The sequence below is a fragment of the Cibotium barometz genome, chromosome 36, assembly GCF_041138505.1.
Source record: "Cibotium barometz isolate CiBa-2024 chromosome 36, ASM4113850v1, whole genome shotgun sequence".
NCBI lineage: Eukaryota > Viridiplantae > Streptophyta > Polypodiopsida > Cyatheales > Cibotiaceae > Cibotium > Cibotium barometz.
Genome location: NC_141081.1, coordinates 39343018 through 39365923, shown reverse-complemented (window position 1 = coordinate 39365923; position 22906 = coordinate 39343018). Strand labels below are relative to the sequence as shown.

At 44.9% G+C, this 22906-nt stretch overlaps 1 protein-coding gene across 3 annotated transcripts in view; it reads left to right on the top strand.

Annotated features, from left to right (window-relative positions):
• The first annotated feature begins 219 nt into the window (after window positions 1-219).
• The window catches only part of LOC147617882 (uncharacterized), a 23993-nt gene continuing 1306 nt past the window's right edge, over window positions 220-22906 (top strand). Inside the window, exons 1-3 of one of the 3 annotated variants that reach the window (XM_086776135.1) lie at window positions 220-302; window positions 9534-9633; window positions 20430-20604. In XM_086776135.1, coding sequence (XP_086632261.1) covers window positions 9610-9633; window positions 20430-20604 — 199 coding nt within the window. In that variant the 5' untranslated portion in view covers window positions 220-302; window positions 9534-9609. Of the gene's footprint in view, window positions 303-9533; window positions 9642-20429; window positions 20605-22906 lie in introns of all 3 variants that reach the window. The other 2 variants (XM_086776133.1, XM_086776134.1) reach the window with 2 other exon arrangements.

Here is a 22906-nt window from a genome sequence, read left to right as displayed (position 1 = left end):
GCGACAAGGTGCTTTCCTGGTGTTGCCCTTGAGCCTTTGCCTTGCCTTTGACTGGTGATCTCACGAAGGACTCCTCATTGGTTGTTTAAATAAACACAGAAACATGTGGGAAAAAATGACAAACCATAGATGTCTGTATGCAAAAACAACAATAATAATAGTATACTTTTAGCATTATATTATAAATCTATTTAAAAAACATAATTTTATAAATTATATAAATTTGTTAATGTTCAACACTTTAAAAATGGCGACGGCGGGGACGGTTACGGCGACAGAAGGGTTTGCTTCACCAATGTAAGGTACGCGACCCTTGCTTTCTCTTTTGTCCTCAAGAATTAGCCGTCTTGCTGCATATAGATCAAACTGTGAGAAGGCAAGACATAGAGGGCCTTCCTTCTCCCGAGTCTTCCCCACCCAGCCATGCATGAGTCTCCCTCGTGTCTGTTATTCTCAGATCCCCTCCCCCCTCCCCCCCTCCCCCGCCCCCCAAGAAGATGTGTCCTTCTCCCGTGGATTGAAGACGAATGGCAATTTTGAACAGACATTTTCTCCATACTTTCATCCGATTTCAACTATTTTATGAATTGGGCAGTTGTTTCCTGCTTGTATCTACGTGAAGTATTTGCCTATCTATCGTCATCTTGATTTAGTCAATGAACTAAATAGTCCCTTGATAGCTTCCATGGCCAATGGGAAATAGTAAAGAAAACTTGCAATCTCAATCATGATGTTTGGACAAGAGTTGTAAAAGATCAGAAGGCTATCAACTTTTGCAGTATTCTTTGATAGCATTTGAGCATCTTGTAGCTGCATCAATGCAAACTTGTGCATAAAACTCTTGACAGTTTGATGGCTCAATCATGTTCTATAGTAATGATAAATCACCCTTTGACTTTGCATTGACATGATGTGTCTTATCTCAATGGGTCTTTAGAATTGATGCTATAGTCTCAAGGGTCAAGATGTTCTGTACCTTTGGACAACTCAATTATTTATATGCAAAGATATTTGCAATTTGTAACAAAGCAAATCTTCTTCCATGAACCCATAAGAATAATGTATTGATCCATGAAATCAATCTAACAACAATCTTCAGGAAGCTAAGGCTCATGGTTAGTTAATAATACCAAGTATACTAGCTATTTATGACCGGATAGTTATTTATAGCAGCAATAGCCACTATATAAGTGAGACTTGGGTTATTATTGTTCAGAGAGAGTTATTCACTCTGTGGTTTGTGATGGACCACGATTACTGTCGGGGACATGATTGGATTCGATGGATCACGAACGGTCATGCCAAGGGCCTCAATAGGTAGGCGTTCACAATTTCTTATGTTGCTTCCAACAACTACATCAACTCCAGCTTTTGCATTTGTGAACAAATCAATGGCATGTTCTCTGTCTTCGGAGGAGTTTACGAGCAGGATGACCCTCACATAGGAAATTGCTCTTGCCCTGGTATATCCATCGCATTTGCATCCATGCAGGATGATCCTCACACCCGCAATTGCTCTTGCCCTAGTTTATCCATTGTAATTACATCCACATCCAAGGTGGGTGAGTTGCAACCCTTTAATTCGATTAAGTGTATCCATGGGAATTGCATCCATGCCTCTTGTTGAAGGTTTTAGGAAGACATTACCTTGGTTGACCAGACAGTTGGGCGCTTGGTCTTGTTGCCCTTCACCTTAAGTAGCCCTTTGCGCTATTAGGATGAATTTTTCTTATGGGGTGGCAACAGTGCCCTAATAAAATTGTAACTTTCTTTGTGTGCGTATTTTCCATGCTAATCTGGCATTGGGTTTTTTCAATCCCATGCTTCAAAAAGGATTAATCCTCCACGCTTAAAAAGGATTAATGTTGGAAATATTCTCGCCCTTGCAATTGGAAATGCTTAGCATTGAAAATCAAGTGGATGTGCAACTTTAAAAAGGGCTACCACATGGTTCTTGCATTGGAAAAATTGAAGCTATATGGCTCTATATTGGAGTCGGAGCTGAGCCAATGGGCAGAGAGGCATGGTCATCGAGCACATGGATAGGCTGGCTTCAGGAGAGGATTTACTACCTTGGATCACATACTGACACTTCGGGCACTTATTGAAGAGGGCAGGGCACAGAAGAGAAGGATATACAAAGAGAAGGATATACTGCTGCTTTGTGGACTTCCGCAAAGCCTTCGATATCGTACCATGTGCCAGGCTTATGCACAGATTGCATGACATTGAGGTACCTGAGGATATGTAGCGGGGGATATATGCTTTGTATGAGTCTGTGACAGGCGAGTCCGAGCTCCAGGCGGACTATTTGATAGGGTGACCAGCACGATAGGGGTGAAGCAGGGATGCCCGCTATCGCCCACCCTCTTTGGATTGTACATTGATGCGGTCTCTGATTATGTAGACAGATTGGGAGGCCCAGGGGCATGCTTGGCAGGGGTGTTGATACCCATCTTGTTATATGCTGATGATATTGTTCTAATCTCAGACTCTCCGGAGGGATTACAAAGACACCTGGATGCATTACAGGCTTTCTATGCGGATAGAGATCTGACAATGAACCTTGGGAAAACCAAGGTTATGGTGTTTAATACCACATAGGCATGGGTGACGAGATCAGAGCCTCAGTTCACTTTCCGAGGGGAGCCGGTAGAGTACGTCAGGTCATATGTCTACTTGGGAGTTACTTTCACAGGATCGCGTTTCTCCGTGAAGGAGGCAGCAGCAGCCAGATTAGCTCAAGGGCATGCAGCCTTGGGGGCACTTGAGAGGCAGTGTGCACACATACAGTTTCAGGAGCCACGCATCAAATTGTGGCTACTTGATACGCTTGTCACACTGACCCTCCTGTATGGAGCTCCAATTTGGGGGCCCAGTATACATCGCAAATCTCAGAGAGGGACAAATGAGGGATGGAGGCAAATGGAGAGACCACTGATTATGATGATTGCCCGCATGATTCGGAGCAAATCAGCAGTACCACATGAGATTGTTCGGGCTGAGTTGGGTGCCCCACCAGTAGTAACTGAGGCCCTATTCAAGCCTTTTTACAACGGCTATGGGAGCTCCCTCAGCTGAGGTACTCCCGATTGGCATTGACCTCATCCATACAGTTGGCAGAGGATGGAGATAGTCATTGCTGGTACGCTCAGATGAGATCATGGTTTGACCTACATGGTTTGGATAGAGGTACTACAACCCTTTCAGTACAGTCTGGATTGTCCATTTTTGGATCTCACCCGCTAAGAGCAAAACCACGTGATCAAGATGGATATCATTAGAGTGGACACAGAGAGGACATGGGCTAGCCCCCTTGAGCCCTTAGGCACGAAAATGGCTCATTACAAGAGCCATTTTCTACCTCTCTCACCAGATGATTTTATCACCCGCCTGGCTTACATGGATGTACACCTATCACATGGGATACGTTGTGCCATTGGACAGATCCGGACCTCAGCACACCAGTTGCGGATTGAGACAGGGCGATATGTGCATCAGATCTTGGATGACCGCATTTGTCAGCTATGCTACCAGGAGGCAGAGATAGAGGAACACTACATTTGCCGTTGTATAGTCTATTATGAGATTCGAGGGAGATATCACTGCCTCTTCCGAGAGGGTTTTTGGCCGTTACGCAGGGTCATGGAGTTTGAGGATCAGAGATGCCTGGGATTGTTTCTACTTGAGCTCAGGAGACACAGAGAGACCCTCTTGGCAGATAGGAGGCCGAACCATGATGTACCTAGAGAGAGGACCTTGACAAATTTCTTCAGCACCAGCATCAGCACCAAGAACCCAGTCCACACACCTCCTAATACCTCCTCCATTGGGCCATTAGGGCACCGACCATGCTCCTAGGGAGTCACCACTGATAGAGCAATTATCTTATGTCGTGCTCGTCGGCCATGTCCACCAGGATCCCGACCACGATATCCTCACCATCGCCAGATCAGAGCCATAATTGCTCGGCATCGGAGGCGCCTACCTCGCTTCTACGACCTCTCCATTCTAGACAGCCCCATGGCGGAGATACTTGATCTAAGGAGAGGGCAACACTTCAACTGATCAGCATACATGGATCTACCTGATATACATTTTCCAATATTTTCCAGTATTTTCTACTCAGTATCATCTCGGAGTCTTACAGTTCTGTTCTTATAACTGTAGGACAATCAGTTTATTGTACTTTTTAGTCTCATTTAGTTGTTCTCTTTGATGAGACACCAACTTCAGATGTACTGTCAGTTTTGGTCTCATAGGCCATTATGGCCTCGTAGAGACGTTAATATATCATTTCATTTCATTTCATTTCATTTTCTCTCTACTTGTCTCTCTATCTTGTGTGTTATCTTCGCTACGAAAGATTTCTGAATTCTGTCCATTGAAGTTACCGATTCTACCCATCAAGCTTCCGCATGTTACAATGGTACTTGAGCCTTCTTCAAGTGTGAATATTCAGCCAGAAAACTAGAAAAAAAAGGAAGATTTTTTTTTGCTTGTGTGGTTGGTTTCTAGACACCGGAGAAGAACCCCTTTCGGTGTGTTTCCCATCCCTAGAAGGACAGTTGGTTTTTAGCCTCCGGAAGCCTCCGGAAGCCTCCGGAATGTCTCCCACACACATAGTGGATGGTTTTGTTGCCTTTCAAAAAGGAAGTGCATATTCCCACTATGGTGAGCTTCGATGAAGAGAGAGAACAAGGAACTTTGTAACAAGAGGCACTAGGCAGTCCTTCGCGGACGGTAGACATGAGTGTGCACGAGATGTTCCAGACTATGATGCAAGCACTCGCAAACCAGAGTACAAAGTTGGAAGAGCAGAAGGCGGGTATGGGGGAAGAAGCCTGCACACAGACACACACACACACGAGAGAGAAAACAAGTGAAGCTCAAGAGTGCTGGAAAAGATGTACTCAATAATAATAAATGAAAGTACATAAAGTAGCCTAGGACAAAGTGTCCAACACACATAAGTGTGTTCACACGGGTAAAAAACTTGTGTCCAGTCATAGGGAAAAAGTGCCCGTGAGTAAGCTGTGTTCACACCTGAACTAGCCGGGAGTGGTCACCCCCTCAAGTGAATGGTGTGAACGGAGACAGGGTGTAGCAGACTACCCTGGTAGAGGTTGTAAGCTCAAAGCTATGCGGAAAGCTTCAAACTTTTCCCTCGAAAGAGGCTTTGTAAACCCATCTGCTATATTGGCATGTGTTGATACATGAGCCAAGTCAATCTCTCCTGCATGGAGCCTTTTCTTGACATGATAGTGAACCTCGATATGCTTTGTGTGGGCATGAAATACTGGGTTTCGTGCAACTGCCAAAGCACTTTGACTGTCAGTGTAAATGGTGGTAGGGGACTGCTGTCCAACACCAAGATCGGCTAAAAGGCGTCGTAGCCAACGCAAAGTGTCAACCAGTCATCTAGGAACAGTTTTTGAATTCCTAGTATCTGCATCTTTCTTTTCACCCAAGGTATCCTGATCAATTTGAGGCATTTCAGGATCAATTTGGGGCACTGCTGATTTTGCTGGTTTTCAGCAGGCATAGGTGGCTGTAAATGAGCTGAAACTGGCTCTACATTGTCCACATTTGAATTGAATAAAGGCAACAAAGTATCAAACACATCTTCTGGCCCAATAGATGGCTGTCTGGTACATGAGACAAGTGGTTGAGATGCATATTCATCAAAGATAACATCTCTTGACACAATGATCTTTGCCTGTATTAGGCACATAGAGTTTGTATCCCTTACTCATCCCTTACTCTCAGTACTATAACCAATGAAAATGCATTTGATTGCCTTTGCATCAAGCTTATGTCTTTGTTGTGTGGGCACATGCATATATGCCAAACACCCAAAGGCTCTCATATGAGTCACCAGTGGAATCCTGCCATTCCATGCCTCATAGGCAGTCATAGATTTCAAGGCTTTAATGGGGCAACGGTTAAGCACATAATTGGCACACATAACTGCCTCAAGCCAAAACTTACTGGGCAGATCCTTGCTCTTGAGCATGCAACGCGCCATCTCCATAAGTGTACGATTACGTCTCTTTGCAACTCCATTTTGCTGAGGAGTATAGGGGGTAGTACACTGATGAGAAATACCATGTAACTGCATGTAAGCTGTGAACTCATTTGACAAATATTCCCCCCCTCAATCTGTACGCAATGTGACAAGCTTGTGTCCACAAGCATTTTCAGCCATGGGACGGAAGTCTCTGAAAGCTGCAAAGGCACCTGAATACATTTTTAAACCATACACCCAACAAAACCGAGTGTAGTCATCAATGAACGTGATGAAGTACAAGTGTCCTCCAAAAGATGGAGCCCTCATGGGGCCACAAAGATCACTATGAATGAGCTATAATGGACGGACAGCCCTTATAGCACCATCTTTAGGAAAGGGATTCTTGTGCATCTTTCGAAGGATGCATCCCTCACATACATGCTTGAAGGGAACCTACATAGGAGGAAGCTCATGCACCATACCTTGCTTTTGCAAACGTACAAGAGATGGGAAATTCAAGTGACCAAACCGAGCATGCCATAACTCAGTGTCACTCAACACACGAGAGGTGGATGCAAGCATAGCATCATGAGAATAAGTACTCCTGTCATACATATCAAGCTTATACAAGCCACTGCATGATGTCCCAGAAAGCATAAGAGAAGTTGAATCTCTGCTGTTATACACAGAGCAACAATGGTCAAAAAACTGAACCTTAAACCCAAATAATGCAAGGGCTGAAACAGAAATGAGATTCTTCTTATGCTTGGTACATATAAAGTGTCACAAAGAGTAAAACTATCCCCATTACATGCTGTTAGCTCCACATTGCCAATGCCTTTATGGAGTAAGAGGCATCATTGGCACACATAACTATGCCACCTGGAGGTGAATCTTGCAAATTGGCAAATAGATCTCTGCAAGAACGAGACTGCTCCTCCTGCAATAAGAGAGTCACCAACTCATCAAAGGTATACAAGTTTAGATTACCCTTCACTCATGAGTAGACGCAGAGTAGTAGCAAAACCCTGATAGGATTCTGGCAAACCCTGAAGCACTGTAGATACAAGTGAACCCATCTGGAATGACCTCATCAATGTTGATGAGCTGCTTTCGTAAATCCTTGATGCGGGTAAGGAACTTGTCCATTGAATCATCCTCATCCATATGCTGAGACTCAATCTTATTGCGAAGATAGGCAACACGAGCCCATGCACCCTTAGAAGAAGTGCATGAACGAATGTGCGGCATAACCTGCCTTTTGCATAAAAGGGCAATCAAAGCATGTGCCTAAGCATCCTTGGCATCCCATCTGAGTTGTTCTGGAGTGGGTGGAAAAGGTGCAGAAGATGTAGCACCACCTGAAGATACATCATCACCTGCATCAATGGTTCCTGAAGTACTTGTTGCTCGTGCAGGAGCAATACGCCTGACATCAGCCCTTGATACATAAACACAAATTCTTTGCAACAAGTACATGTTTCATCATGTATGCCCACACAGGATAGTTGGTGCCATCCAACTTATCCTCAACGAAGAGCATTCCAAATAATTCACTAGTGTTCCCAGACATGGCTGTCACAAGTGCGTACAAACAAGTAGTAATGCTGTAACACCCAAAAATTTGGGGGAAATGCCCCAATGCAAACTGAATCTGCCTGTAACACCCAAAATGCCTGCAAGTGTCTATAAAAGACCTGCAAATGGTGTCAATTTTTGCAAAATCCCCAAATTTCTAGTGCAATTACGCACCGAATTAAGCAAAATCAGTACCATTGTATGCCAATGTTGCAATTTTGAGCTCAATGGTGAAAAGCCCCAAAATTAATGCAGTGTATTTAGCAATTTCTGAGTATTTGAAAAAATTACAGAAATACCAATGTTGTGGAGCAGCTTCAATCGGGCAGGTACAATAGTACACGTGTAAGGCGGCACAGTACGTGCAGGTACACAAGGTGGTGCAGTACGGGTGATGCAGATCTGGGCAGCGTTGCTGGGCGGCGCAGATCTGAGGCGCAGGGGCGACGCAGGGGTGGCGGCGGAGTGCAGACAGGCGGTGCCGTACGATACAGGCGGCGCAGGGATGCATAGGGCGGCGGCAGATCAGAGGGGATGCAGGGAGAAACCCTAACCCTAATGCTCAAAAACCCTAACCCTAATGCTCTGATACCAATGTTGGGTATGGGGGAAGAAGCTTGCACACACACACACACACACACACACACACACACACACAGAGTTGCAAGGGAGAAAACGAGTGAAGCTCAAGAGTGCTGGAAAAGATGTACTCAATAATAATAAATGAAAGTACATAAAGTAGCCTAGGGCAAAGGGCCCAACACACATAAGTGTGTTCACATGGGGAAAAAACCTATGTCCAGTCATAGGGAAAAAGTGTCCGTGAGTAAGCTTTGTTCACACCTGAACTAGTCGGAAGTGGTCATGACCAACAAAGCTTACTCTAAACTAGAAAGCTTCAGGCAGGCAAGGCCGGTGGGAAATTGAGTCTAGAAGAGGTAGCTCAGCACAAGGAGGGTAGGTGTTTCTTTTGTCACACAAAAGGACACACTTCTAAGGATTGTCCAAAGAAGACTACCACTCCGCAGATTACCATCCCAGCCTCCACAGCTTCAGTGGTGAGCCTGCTCCCACACAAGACTCAACGGTTGTCCGTAGTTCTTTGGTTGGTGCAATCATTAGCCGGGAGCTCGAAGATAAGCCGAAGGGCACCCAAGACCAGGAGTGAGCGCAACGAATTGCTCAAGACGTTTGGTTACATAGGTGGCTAGAGAGTCGTCGTCTTGTTTGACAACGGCAACACGGAGGATGTGGTCACGGAACAGGCCGCTTGGCGAGCAAGTGCAGGACTTGGAGTGGAAACTGGTCCCATGTGAGCCCCAGTCTGGGACGAGTCAGCCAGGGTTCCACCCTAAGCATCCGAGGTCAGGTGTACAAGTCCCGTACATGGTGTTGGTTAGGTGTACATTGTCCTACACATGAAGCAGTGCCAGTCCGTATTGTGAGTCTCCCTCTGGAATGATGTCAAGCGTTCTGGGTGTTCTGCTTGTAGGCACTTCATCATTTAATTGGGCCTACCACCCAAACTGGCAACTTACTTACACATTGGCAAACCCTCTAGATCTCTTGATTACATAACCACCTTAAGCCATAGGGAATCTCGTTGATTACAAGACATGCAGCAAGATATTTGTTGAAGAGCCAAGTCATGGCCATTTTCTTCAAAGGGTTCCTGGGTTGTGTGGTCCATGCAAGAAAGTCCCAGGTGATTGATTTGATTTGTTGAATAAAAAACTCGTACTTGTGATCATTTAGGTTTTTGCTTAATACTAAACTTTCCAAAGTGGTTGTTTACTTTAGATGTACAAAACACAAAATAAACATCATCCAGTCAACAAAAGATTTCTTTTATCGCATGGCACATTTTTTGAGGCCACCCTTTTGTTTTTGTGGTCTTTATTGCTATTACATAAAATCAATATATGATGAGCTGTTTTGAATACAGGGTTTAGTCTTGTGTATCATGGAGAAACCATCTGAAAAGCTGGAGGAGAGGGCCTTAGAGCGCCTTGAGACATTGCATGAAGTACAGGAAGAAAAGAAAAGTACACAAGTCAGTCAAATTTTTACTCACATTTCAAACAGAAGCAGCTTTGAATTGCACACATTTCATACATTCAAACGTGTTTTGGACTGCTGCAGGGTGCTGGTAGGCTTCGTTTGCTGCTTCAGGGACTGAAGTAGTGGAGTGTAATGAAGAATGGGGGTCTCAAGGGGAGACTACTTATAGGCCAAGTTTCCCTCTCTATGACTGCTCGGGCAGCTGACCAGCAGTGGTGGGCCTTAAAAGGGTCTTTTTTGTTGGGATATTTTGGAGTTAGTTGGTGTGAACAGCCCTTATTTGGTTCTGGTCAAAAGATAAGGCTTGATGCCTATAAAAGCATGTACTTGGGTGGCTCTATTAATAATGAGCATCATTTGAGTTATGCAATCTTTTCTCTCTTGTTTTCTATCACATCTCTATCTATTTTGTTGGGTATTTCGGAGTTAATTTGGATTCTAGTCAAGTGTCTTTAGTTGTGCAAACACACTAGGTGTGAACACCCTCTTATTTAGGGTCAAAAGATAAGGCCTTGGTGCCTATAAAAGCATGTATTTGGATGGATTCATTATCACAATGAGTATCATTTGAGTTGTGCAAACTTGCTCTCTTGACTCGAGTATCACATCTCTCTCTCTCTCTTTGTCTTTGTGCATCATTGTCATGGCTTGACCTTCCATCTCATCTCTCTACTTGCACTCTATGCCACACCTATCATGGATATCTTTCATCCTCCATAGCATTTATCTTTTAGGCATGCTTCTTGCACTAACCTCTTTTATTTCTTTCTGGTTTTTGTGTGCGCTCATGAGAGAGAGAGAAAGAAAGAAAGATTATATTAACCTCTTTTTGGTTTTTGTGTGCGCGTCATGGCCTTTCGGTGTCGGTCAATCTCTAGAAAGTTCATCCCCAAGTATCTCTGATCACTGTAGTGCATCACTCGAGTAGAGGGCCAAATCCATATCTGAAGAGGCAATGAAACCTCCCCCGTATCTCATAGTACATTGGGCATCTAAACAAATAGTGCTCCTCTGACTCAATCTCTCCAGTCGAGTGTAACATGCGGAAGCTTTGGGGTCGAATCAGTAACTTCAATGCTCAGAATTCAGCAATCTTTCACGACGAATATAACACACAAAACTGAAGTACATGTGCAGAAAATAGAGAGAGAGAGAAAGAAAGAAAGAAAGAAAGATATATTAAGCGTCTACTAAAGACCCAATGGGCCTATGAGACCAAAGTGATACAATAATGTCCATGGCATATCTCATCATGGAATGGAAAATAAAATAGAAAGAAAACATAAACATAGCTATCTCACTTGGGTGATATGAAACTGTCCATGGAAACTCATCATGGAAATACTAAGAACAGAGAAACATGAGAGCAACATCAGCTCCGAGTAGATGGTATACCACTCTCCAAAATATCATGCATGGGGCTAATGAGTATGGCCGAGAGGTCTCCCTCAGCTATGTCACGTGGAAAGGTAGCTTGATGGTAGTGGAGCATGTCCTGGATCTGGAGTTGATGAGGTAATCGTGGCTGATGGGGGGACCGGGGTCGTTGGGCACGCTGGAGTGCGGAGGCTCGGTCCAAGGTAACTCCTGTCGGGCGAGGTAGGTCCGGAGTAGCTCGTGGAGGGTACACAAGATCCACTATATCAGTGTCCTCCACCTCTTGGGTCCAGAAGAAACTGGTGATGGTTGGCTGGCAAGGGAGGGGGCGGGGTGGTTGGGGCCGAAGCTCTCTCAAGAAGGTGTCTCTGTGTCTGCGGAGCTCAAGCAGGAAGAGGCCTAGGCAACGATGGTCCTGGAAGTCAATGATCTTGGAGAGTGGACCAAATCCCTCACAAAATAGGTGGTCCATGCGGAGCCCATATACTGAGAACCAAGTGGAAACTAGTGCATACCATACTCCAGAGTGGCCCTCAAGTGCTAGCTGTCTTGAGGACTCTAGGGCAAGCCTCGGGTACCTATGGGGATCCATTTGACTGATCCGATGGAGGTATGTGACTGTGTGGAAGAGTGCATCAACTATTATCGGGGTTGCAGTAAACTCTGCCTGGATAATCTAGTGTGGGACTGATGGTTTGCTGTGAATCATATGGGAGAACATCATGACTTGGGGCCTCTCAACTCGCTGCCAATCCTCATCGGATAAATCTGGTCCCAGAGGGCTGCTCCATAGCTCAAGGTTGGTGTGACGAGGGTGTCAAAAGGCTAGCCCTTTGTCCTGGGCTCTTGGAAATGTGCCTGGAAGCACTGCCGCTCAAGTAAGCTCAAGGCTGTATATCCCTGTGTCACTTTGGCATGTGCTGCGGGAAGCATGGTGAAGCATGGGCAAGTGAAAGTGACACCAGGTAGACATAGGATGAGACAATCTCCACAGGATCCCCTCTATATGTGAAGCTCAATCTGGAGGTGAAGGGGCGAGACTCCAGAGGTATTGAAGACCATTACCTTGGTTTTACCAAGGTTAACAGAGAGGTCCCGTTGAGTGCAGAAGTCTTGTAAAGCATCCAATTGTCTCTGAAGTCCCTCGGCTGAGTCTGAGAGGAGGACGATGTCATCTACATAAAGTAGTATGGGGATCAATATGCCTGCCAATGTGGGGCTAGCCCCGCCTAATTTGTCAATGAAGGTCGAGATCTCATCAATGTAGAGGCCGAAAAGAGTGGGTGATAGAGGGCAGCCCTGTTTCACTCCACGAGTGCTGGAAATCTCCTGTGATGTACCTCTTGGGGCTCTCACTCGTCCGGTGACGGACTCATAGAGGGCGATGATGCTCCAAACCATGTCAGATGGGACTCCTATCTCCTGTAGACGGTGTAGGAGGCGGGCTCGGGGTACAATATCAAACGCTTTGCGGAAATCCACAAAGCAACAATAAATCCTTTGATGTCGTGCTCTACCCTCCTTGATGATGGCACGGAGGGTGACGATGTGGTCAAGGGTAGAGTAGCTCCTCCGAAAGCTAGCCTGTCCTGAGGCTTTGCATCCTTGGCTCTCTGCAAATGAACTGAGCTTCGCCTCTAGCATTGATCCATAGAGTTTGGCCAATGTGTGGCCAATCATGATCGTCCTGTAATTAGTAGGATCAAGTGGATCTCCGACTTTGAGGATGGGGGTGATGGTGTTGGTGGACCAAGAGGGTGGAAATCCTTCACAAAGGGCTCTATTGAACATGTAGGATAATAGGGGCGCTAGGGTATCATCGGCATGCGAGATGTACTCGGCAGTGAGTCCCTCATGATCCTGGGCTCGCCTATTGTGTAGTCTATGAATGGCCTTGAGGACCAGGCCCTTTGTGAAGAAGGTGGAGGTGGTGGGACAAGGATCTGATGGTAGGGTAGGGGTGGCTGATGGGGGATATGATAAGAGGGAGCGTGCATAGGAGTGCCATGTGTCCAGGCACGTGATAGCTGTGGGAGGGTGATGTTCTCGGAGTTTCCTCCAAGCCTCTTTGTAGTTCGGCCCTAAGAAAAGTCGGTATAACTCATCCTCTTTCTGAGCGTAGAACTCGCGTTTCTTGCGCCGTTGAGAAATCCGTTGCACTTGGCGCTTTGTGATTTGCCCAATCCGTACCTCATGCTTAAGACGAGAGCGTGTGGCCTAATATTCATCATCATACCAACAGTTATGGGGGATGGAACCACAAGGTGGCTTGGCGGTAGACCACCGTGTGCAGATGAAAGAAGTGGTGGCGGATGTGTGGAGTATGGTGGTGAGTTGTATTGTGAGGGTGGATAGGGGGACAGTAGGTTCCACATCCTGGAGTTGGCTGTAGATGTGGTTGGAGTAAACAAGGTCAAGCTCGTTATCAAAAAGGACCTGAGTGTAATGTGAGATGGGCGGTGATGGCGGAGGGGCAGGTGGTGTGTAGGTAAGAGTGAAAGAAAGGTAGGCATGGTCAGCCTCAAAGGGGGGTGGCAGGATGGAGAAGTCGAGGAGAAGGTGTGCCAAAGCTAGAGACCCCATAAGGTAGTCCATTGTGCTAGTACCTCCTGAATGAGGAAAGGAGGTGAGGGCGTTGGAGGAGGGCCATCGAGACATCCTGTTATAGATAACGAGACTATGTGCAGCTCCCAGCTCTAAGAAATATCTCCCATACACCGGGACCTCCTCACGATCTTGTGATGTTCTCTGTAGCCCTGTGTGAGTGATGTCCAGCTCCTGTAGTCTGATAGGGTCATCCAGATCGAGTAGTGGGACCTGGTGACTTCCTGTCCTGGTGTTGAAATCCCCGAGCAGCAGGACTTCCCCCAGCTGTGAGAACTCCATAATATCCCGATATAGTGGTAAGTACGGTGATTGGCCATGCTGTGCGGCGTAAGGGGAGTGGCGTGGTGCAAAATAACACATAGCAATGTGGATGACTCTGTCACTGCTAAGCTGTAGCCACACCCAAAGATACTGTGCATCCTCGTCCTTTCGGACGATGCTGAGATCCGAAGATAAACCCAATCACCTTCCGAAAACTTCATATCCCTTGGGTCTTTGTTGGCCTGTCGAGTGTAGGCCTCCTGTGCTTTAGCCAACCTGTCTTTTACTGACTCCAAAATCTCATGGTAAGACTCCATCAATTTGTTCGCTTCAGGTATTGAAGACGAGGTCCTGGTCAATAGCGACTGGAATGGTCTTCCAAACGCTGCTTCATATGGAGTCGTGCCAATAGTTGAAGAAAAGGAATCATTCAAAACAGCTTGAACTAAAGGCAAATACGATTCCTACTTACCTTGCTGATTGTGGACATAACACTTCAGCACATCAAAGGCCAACTGGTTGTAGATTTCTGTCTGGCCGTCCGTCTGTGGGTGAAATGCACTCGAAAAATTTAATTTAGTACCAAAGTTATCAAACAATGCCCTCCAAAAATGATTGGTAAACTTGGCATCTCGGTCTGACACTATGGTCCTAGGGATTCCGCCAATCGGATACCAATACAGAATGAACAAATGGGCAACATCTTCGGCGGTCACATTGGCCCTACATGGAATAAGCATAACAAATTTGCTAAATCTATCAACTATAGTCAAGCACTGAGTATTACGCTTACCCGGACTGGGAGGCAGATTCGTGACAAAACCCATCGATATATCTTGGTGAGGTTCCTCAGGAATTGGTAAGGGCCTCAACAACCCTATCTTCTTCCCACGAGGAGCTTTTATCTTTTGACAAATATCACATTGTTGCACACGTGCAAACACATCTCGCCTCATCTTTGGCCAATAATATTGCCGTTCTAACTTCTCCAAAGTCGAATTCATGCCCCGATGACCACCAGTAATGGCATCATGAGCGTCATGGAGGAGAGTTGCCCTGAAGGACTTCATGACATACAGTCGGCCTTTGTAGAAAAGCCAACTATCGCGTGTCTTGTACCAACAAGGTCGAGTCTAGTGGTCTGAATGAAAGTCACCTGTCCCTTCCCGCTCAAAGCATTGGCCACTGGATTGGCCTTTCTCAATCATACCACCAAATTGCTAGAATATCTAGCTCCAACGGTGCTGTCGATCACTCCACTGTGCAGTTGGCATTGTCTGAATCCAGCGTAATGCCTGATGGTGAGTGCGAACCTCAAAGTCACGGCCATAAAGGAAATGTTTCCAATGTTTCTTTATCTTCGGTCGGAGCCATGCTTGAAGCTGTGCAAAAGGATCTGTTTTGGAACCATCACTTCAGCTTCATCAATGATATCTGGTTCCACTCCGCCTTTCACTTATGAAGGGATTGGACTTGCATACTAACATGCAATACATCATGCATAGTCCAGCTCAAAGGTAGCTTCAACTTCATTGAAACCTTGTTAATCTTTCTCTGGATGGGAAAAGGTCCAAAGCTCCTGAATGATAGCTTTGGGCATCGCTTGCCCACCTGTTTTGATCTTTGCTTCATGATCCGAAGATAAATCCAATCTCCTTCCGAGAACTTCATATCCCTTCGGTCTTTGTTGGCCTATCGAGTGTAGGCCTCTTGTGCTTTAGTCAACCTGCCTTTCACTGACTCCAAAATCTAATGGTAAGACTCCGTCATTCTGTTCGCTTCAGGTACTGAAGACGAGGTTTTGGTCAATAGGGACTGGAATGGTCTTCCAAACGCACTAGAAAAATTTAATTTAGTACCAAAGTTATTAAACATTGCCCTCCAAAAATGAATGGTAAACATGGCATCTTGGTCTGACACTATGGTCCTAGGGATCCCGCCAATCGGGTACCAATGCCGAATGAACAAATGGGCAACATCCTCGGCGGTCACATTGGCTCTACAAGGGATAAGCATAACAAATTTGCTAAATCTATCAACAATAGTCAAGCACCGAGTATTATGCTTACCCGGATTGGGAGGCAAATTTGTGACAAAATCTGTGGATATATCTTGGAAATGTCCTTAGAGAATCGGTAAAGGCTGTAACGACCCTATCTTCTTCCCACGAGAAGCTTTCACTTTCTAACAAATGTCACACTGTTGCACATGTGCAAACACATCTCGCCTCATTCTTGGCCAATAACACTGCCTTTCTAACTTCTCCAGAACCGAATTCATGCCTTGATGATTACCAGTAATGGCGTCATGGGCATCATGGAGAAGAGCTGCCCTGAATGACTTCATGACACAAAGTCGGCCTTCGTAGAAAAGCCAACCATCGCATATCCAAAAGTGGCATGGTCTTGTGGCATCCAATGCTTGTTCCCATGGTGTACCGAATTCCTTGGAATCCGCGTATGTGTGCTTCATGTCATCTAGTCCTGTACCAGCGAGGTCGAGTCCAATGGTCTTGTGGCATCCAATGCTTGTTCCCATGGTGTACCGAATTCCTTGGAATCCTGGTATGTGTGCTTCATGTCATCTAGTTCCGAACCAGCGAGGTCGAGTCCAATGGTGTGAATGAAAGTCACTTGTTTCTTCTTGCTTAAAGCATCGGCCACTGTGTTGGCCTTTCTTGGAAGGTACTCGATCATACCACCAAATTGCCGGAAGATCTGTTTCGGCGGTGCTGTCGGTCACTCCACTGTGCACTTGGCATTGTCTAAATCTAGCGTAATGCCTGATGGTTAGTGTGAACCTCAAATTCACGGCCATAAAGGAAATGTTTCCAATGTTTCAAGGCTTGAATGACTGCTAGGAGTTCCCGATCGTAGATTGAGTAATTCTTTTCTGCGGGTAGTAACTTACGAGACATATAAGCTACTGGATGGCCAGTCTGTTGTAACCAATTGCAATGTTACTCGCATCGGTGATCACTTGGAATGGCTTGTCCCATGAGGGTTGGCTAGACAAGGCGCTTCTTACAAAGCCACCTTGAGGTTCTTGAATGCCTCCAACGCTCGTGGAGTCATTTGAATCCGCTGCCTTCTAGTCTTGACACCCTTAAGCAGATCAGTGAGATCCGCCGAGAGGTCAGAAAACTTGTATATGTGGGTGGAGTATGCCTGGCATATATCCACAAAGGATCTCATGTCAAACATAGTTTGTGGTACTTCCCAATTGACAATTCGGCCACCTTGGCCAGATCAAATCGGATGTCCTCGGCTTTGATAATGTATCTAAGGTAGTGAACCTCAAACAAATAAAATTCCGACTTCTTCTCATTGACGTAGAGCCCATCGCTTTCTAGCAACTTTAGGACTTTCTCCACATCAATGTCATGCTGCCAACGGTAGTTGAAAATACGAGTATGTCATCCAGAAATATGAACACACACTTTCCTATTAAGTCCCTGAACACACGCATCATCATGCGGTTAAATGTGGCTAGGGCATTTGTCAAGCCAAAAGGCATGACCACAAATTCATAGTGGGCTTGTTCTGTACGGAAGGCTGTCTTGGGGATGTCCCCCTCAACAATGCTCACCTGGTGGTACCCACTCTTCAAGTCGAGTTTTGAGAACTCCTTGGTCCCATTGAGCCTCTTGAGAATGTAATCTATTCGAGGCATCGAGAACTTACTCTTGAAGTCAGCTTATTGAGTGCACGATAATTGACACACAATTGAGAAGATCCATCATTCTTCTTGACAAACAAAATTGGAGCTGCAAATGGCGACACACTAGGACGTTTGAAGCCAGATTGCAACACTTCTTGGAGTTGGCGGTTCAACTCCGATTCCATTGCCTTGGAAAGGCTAGCCTAAACATATGCACCTCCCACTGGATTGCATGTCAAGGCCATAAAGGAATTGTCCTTTCTTGTCCTTGTCAGATAAGCTCAACTACAAACATAAGTTTGAAATCTTATTGGCAAATTGAAGGACTGGTTGCGTGTTTTGACGTGCTCTCCTAAACTCGTCTTCGAGTCGCTTAAGGTAATGGAGCGGTAGAAACCGCTGCTTAAGGTCGAGGACAAACTCGTCCCAAGCATAAGCTGCCATACCTAATCTGGTGTGGGCATGAGCCCACTGGGTCCACCAAGGAATGGCCTCAAAAGGGTCATTTTGTAGAGGATCTGGAATCTGGGAAACGGAATGAGAGGGAGGAGGAGACGGAAAAAGAGGAGCTGGAGAACGGGTGTGCTCTTCTAGGGCCAAGATCTACGCCTTTTGCTCTTCCAATTTGGTACCCTGTTCTACGATTGCTTGCTTGCATCATCTGTTGGAACATCTCCGATACACTCATGCCTGATGCCCTAGATGGATTGCCTGGTGCACTTTAGTCCCAAGCTTGTCGTTCTCTCTTGCTGTTTTAGCTCGCCATAGCAGGAAAATGCACTTCCTTTCCGGAGTGCAATATGACCATCCACTATGTGTGTGGGAGACTTCGGGAGGCTGAAAACCAACCGTTCTTTGAGGGACAGGAGTCACACCGAAAGGGGGTGGTCCACCGGAGTTTAGAAAAAAAAAATTCTTTCTTTTTTTCTGGTTTTTCTGGTTGAATCTTCATACTTGAAGAAGGCTTTGATACCAATGTAACATGCGGAAGCTTCGGGGTTGAATCGGTAACTTCAATGCTCAGAATTCAGCTATCTTTCACGATGAATAACACACAACTGAAGTAGATGTGTAGAAAATAATGAGAGAGAGAGAGAGAGTAGAAGAGGACACAATATTGGGCCCCAAATACCTTTGTAGGGCCCCTACCACGAATGGTGTATTTGCTTTTTTAGAATGATGAAAATCAGCAAAATAAAGAAATCTCGACCTTCAATGTTCAGCTTGACTGGAGCTTCCCCTTGGCTGTCCTGGCCCTTCGAAGGCAGCAATCCTTTGTGAAGAATGAGATGATAGAATCGTTTTCTTGGCTGGAGTATTTATACTCCCTGAAGCCTCCAGTCGGCTAGCTTTATTAAAACCTCATGACCAGTTCTTGAGCAATAAAATGCTTTTAAATACTTTCACACTATGCAAGCGGGCTGGCCACTGCGCGCATGGGTTGTTGGGCAGCTGGGCAGCCTGTGGGGGCTGTCCCACACCTGGCCGACAGCCCCTCTAGGAGCTGGGGCCCAGTCGGCTGGCTGTCCTACACCTCCCCCATGCCCACACTAAGAGTGCAAACTTTTGCCTTGGGGTAGCCCTATGGGCTGGCCCCATCTCTACATGCAAACCTACATGCCTACAAAGAAGTCTGGCATCCAGTTGCAAACCAGATACACAGAACATTTGACATCATTCCAGAGGGAGACTCATAGGGCGGACTAGCATTGCTTCATGTGCAGGACAATGCACACTTGACCTTGGACGCATAGAGTGGAACCCTGGCTGACTTGTCCGGGACTGGGCTCACATGGGACCGAGTGGGACCAGTTTCCACTCCAGGTCCTTCACCTTCTTGTTCAGATATGTCCACGTGGCATCCAAGTGCAGGATGCACGTGGCATCAAGCATACATAGTCTGCAGCCTCTTGTGGGATACCCTCAGCTCGTCCTGTTTCTATTCTGAGTCGGTGTGAGGATACCTTGACCTGGCCAATAGCAATCCTGATGGCATGTGACTTGTGCCTATGAAGGCATCGAGGTGTCTCAATGAAACCATTCTTTGTGACGCACAAGCAATGCCCTTGGTAAAAATTCAGCTGCCTGCCCTTCGTAGAAATTTAGCTTCGTAGGAAGCTTTGAAGGTGTCAGCCATGTGCGGCTAGTGTGAAGCCGAATAAGATCAGACATATGATGTGGTTGATTTCTTTCCTCAAGAGATCCAAGTAAGGGGAGTCTAGAGAGTACTAAAAGGTGCATAGTTGCATTCCGTACCCGTACTCATCCGATGTGTACCTTCAGTACTTTCTGTACCACTCCATACGTACCGTACCTCGTACGGATAAGGTCTTTGTACCAAATATGAGGTTCAATGTACAACACTTATTTGGCCCGTTTTTAAATAATTTTAGTCAGTGGTCATTGTTCAGTAGTTGATATATTAGTTTTCATTTCAGTATTACCATTGTCTTTCATGCTATTTTTGTATGGATGCTAGATATTCCTTATATATATATATATATATATATATATATATATATATATAATTAAAAACGTGAACGTACTTAAAGTACTTATCTTGATGCGTACTTTATGTACTCGTACTGTACACGTACCATACCGCACCGTACTTGAAGTACTCAACCACTTTGAAAAGGTGGCAAGCGGTCCATCTGTAGCCCATGTGTGTGAAAGCAGCTGGTCACCTGGGAGTACCAAGACTCTAGTGCCACTCTTGAAAGTCTATCAGTATGTAGAGTATAAAGATTTGATATGTGTTTGTGTGAGAGAGATAGAAAGAAAGATATATTAAGTGTCTACTAGAGAGAGAGAGAGAGAGAGAGAGAGAGAGAGAGAGAGAGAGAGAGCTCATGTGGTCAATAATATGTCACAGATAATAGTAGAAAGCGATTTAGTTTACACACCAAAGAGGTTCTTTCTTCCTGGTAAAGCAAAAGATATTATAAGAATGACTTTAAGAGAGAGGCTCTCTGATGTGGTTTATGATGGTGAGGCTGCTTCTGGATGGGTCAGAGATATTGTTGACTCCATCAAGAACAGGTTAAAAGGTAATGCTTTGAGCTTGAAACCCCCCCAACCACACAACCCCCCCCCCCCCCCCCCCCCCCCCCCCCCCCTCCCCCTGCCCCCCCCCCCCAAAAAAAAAAAACACACACACACACACACACACATGCTCCTATTTGAGATGAAAAAAGACGCTTAAAGCCAGAGGACTCAAGTACATAAACACCATGTAAAGCATGGAAAAGCCATAAAAGTGGCTGAAAGCACCAAAATAAGCTAGAAGAAGTCTCAGAAGAAAGCGCAGTTCTTTCATTTCTTCAGAACTCTCTTCCTCTTGTTTGTAGCAGATCTGGAGAGGCCTTGCTCTCTGGTCCAAGTGGCCATCAAATGAAGAACAAAGTCACACCCTTGCCTCTGCACATCTGGCTCTCCATAGTAATGCTGGGAATCTGCAAGATCGTAATGGGGATTGTGGATCTCGAGAACTTGACTATTAACGTAATGAAACACACAATTAACCACTATTGAAAATACAACAAGACCAGCACCACAGTGGGGACAAAGATCCCCCACCGCCCCTCCTTTTTAACATTTTTATTATCAAGGGGTATTTTTAGTACAAGCTTGTGGGCGATATCTGCATCATCATATTCCCAGTTTCAACTGAATGAACACAAGAATGTTGATGAAGCAGTTCACTGGGATCCTTGCGAGCTAGCTGCCGACAAGATATCTTCATCACTGGCATATTCGAAAATGCCTCACTTCTTCTAACTGTTCTAAAATAACTAAATATGGTGTTGTCTCTTCTCAGTTATTCAGATTCTCTCGTATTTTTTCAAGCAAGTTTGCTTTTATTACTCAAGTTTGCCAACTCATCAATTTGGTTGTGCAAAAGGATTATTGCTTTAAGAAGGTTTTAAGTGAAGTTTGTTGTTTTTTGAATCGAAGTAGATATATCTTTGAGGTTTTTGCTTTTGGAATGTTTAAGATTATAAGTAATAAGTTTCATAAAAATGGGGATCTTAAGAGTCCATTTTCTATGTAGATCATTTTAGCTCTTAGTTGTTATTTATCATTGCTTCTAGTCTTGCTTAATCATTTCTTTAATAGGGAAGTGATTGTTTTGTTAGTCCAGTTGTGAGTGCTAGCCTTCATCATGGCTGAGTCTACCCTTCACCTCCGGAGAAGTGATAGAAACTCAGCTCGTTGGTCTCTGTATAAAAATTGTCCCCTCTTGGTTAGGACAATTTTTTATATATGTAAACTTGCACCTACTCTTGGACGTTGATGACGTAAGTAGGGATGTCGTAGCACCTAGTCCATGCTATGTATGATGGAGTTGATGATCTTATACTTCATGATTGGACAATCTTTGAGGTAAAGTTCACACTTTTGTATTCTTGTCTTTACTTGTTTTGTCTTAGTGAATTAGTCATTTAAAGTGCCTTGTTAATTAGTCATTCATTATTTGTTTAGCTCGTTTGTTAGAAATTCTTTTGTTGTGATTCAATAAAGTATGTGTGTGTGTATGTGGGCATGTGTGATTGTTAATTAGTCATTAATTATTTGTTTAGCTCGTTTGTTAGAAATTCTTTTGTTGTGATTCAATAAAGTATGTGTGTATGTGGGCATGTGTGATTTAGTTATGTATTTGTCTAGTTTTGTAAGTTGTTATTATTATTATTATTTTTTTTCTGGGGTGTCTATATTAAGCTTTCCTATTTTTGATTTTGTTTGTGTTTAGTGATTCTCTTCTTTCCTTTAAAATTATTCGTAAGTTCAGATTCATGTGGCCTTATGATGGTATATATATATATATATATATAATGGACTTCCTCCATTGGATACCCTGGTTCTCCTCAAGCTCTATCTCAAGACTTATTGGAAATCCCTCCATGGAATATTTTGGTTCTCCTCAAGTTTTATCTCAAGTCTGCCCGTGTCTTGGGCAATCTCCTTTCAGCCTAGGAAGCCCGGTTCTCCAAAGCTTTGATTTATGGATCCACTTGGCCATCTCTAGGCACTCTCGTGAAGCCCCAAAGCTAGATGGATCAGCCTTCAAGTCTTCAAAAGATCTTCAAGAATCCTTCTACAAGTCTTCAACACTTTATAGACCAGCTATTCAATGCACAAGAAGGGGGCCTCCTATGCTTGGGTAGCGGTACACTGGTGCTCAACAAGATGTTCAGTGGCTTTCAATAATTCTCCAATCAACTTCACTTATTTCCAAGGAGCTGTCCAATACCAATAATCACATATCTGAATACCTATTTAGGGGCTTCCAGCATTTGAGAAAGCTTTTGTAGGTGGATGACCAGCTGCAAACGAGCTTGGACAGCACGT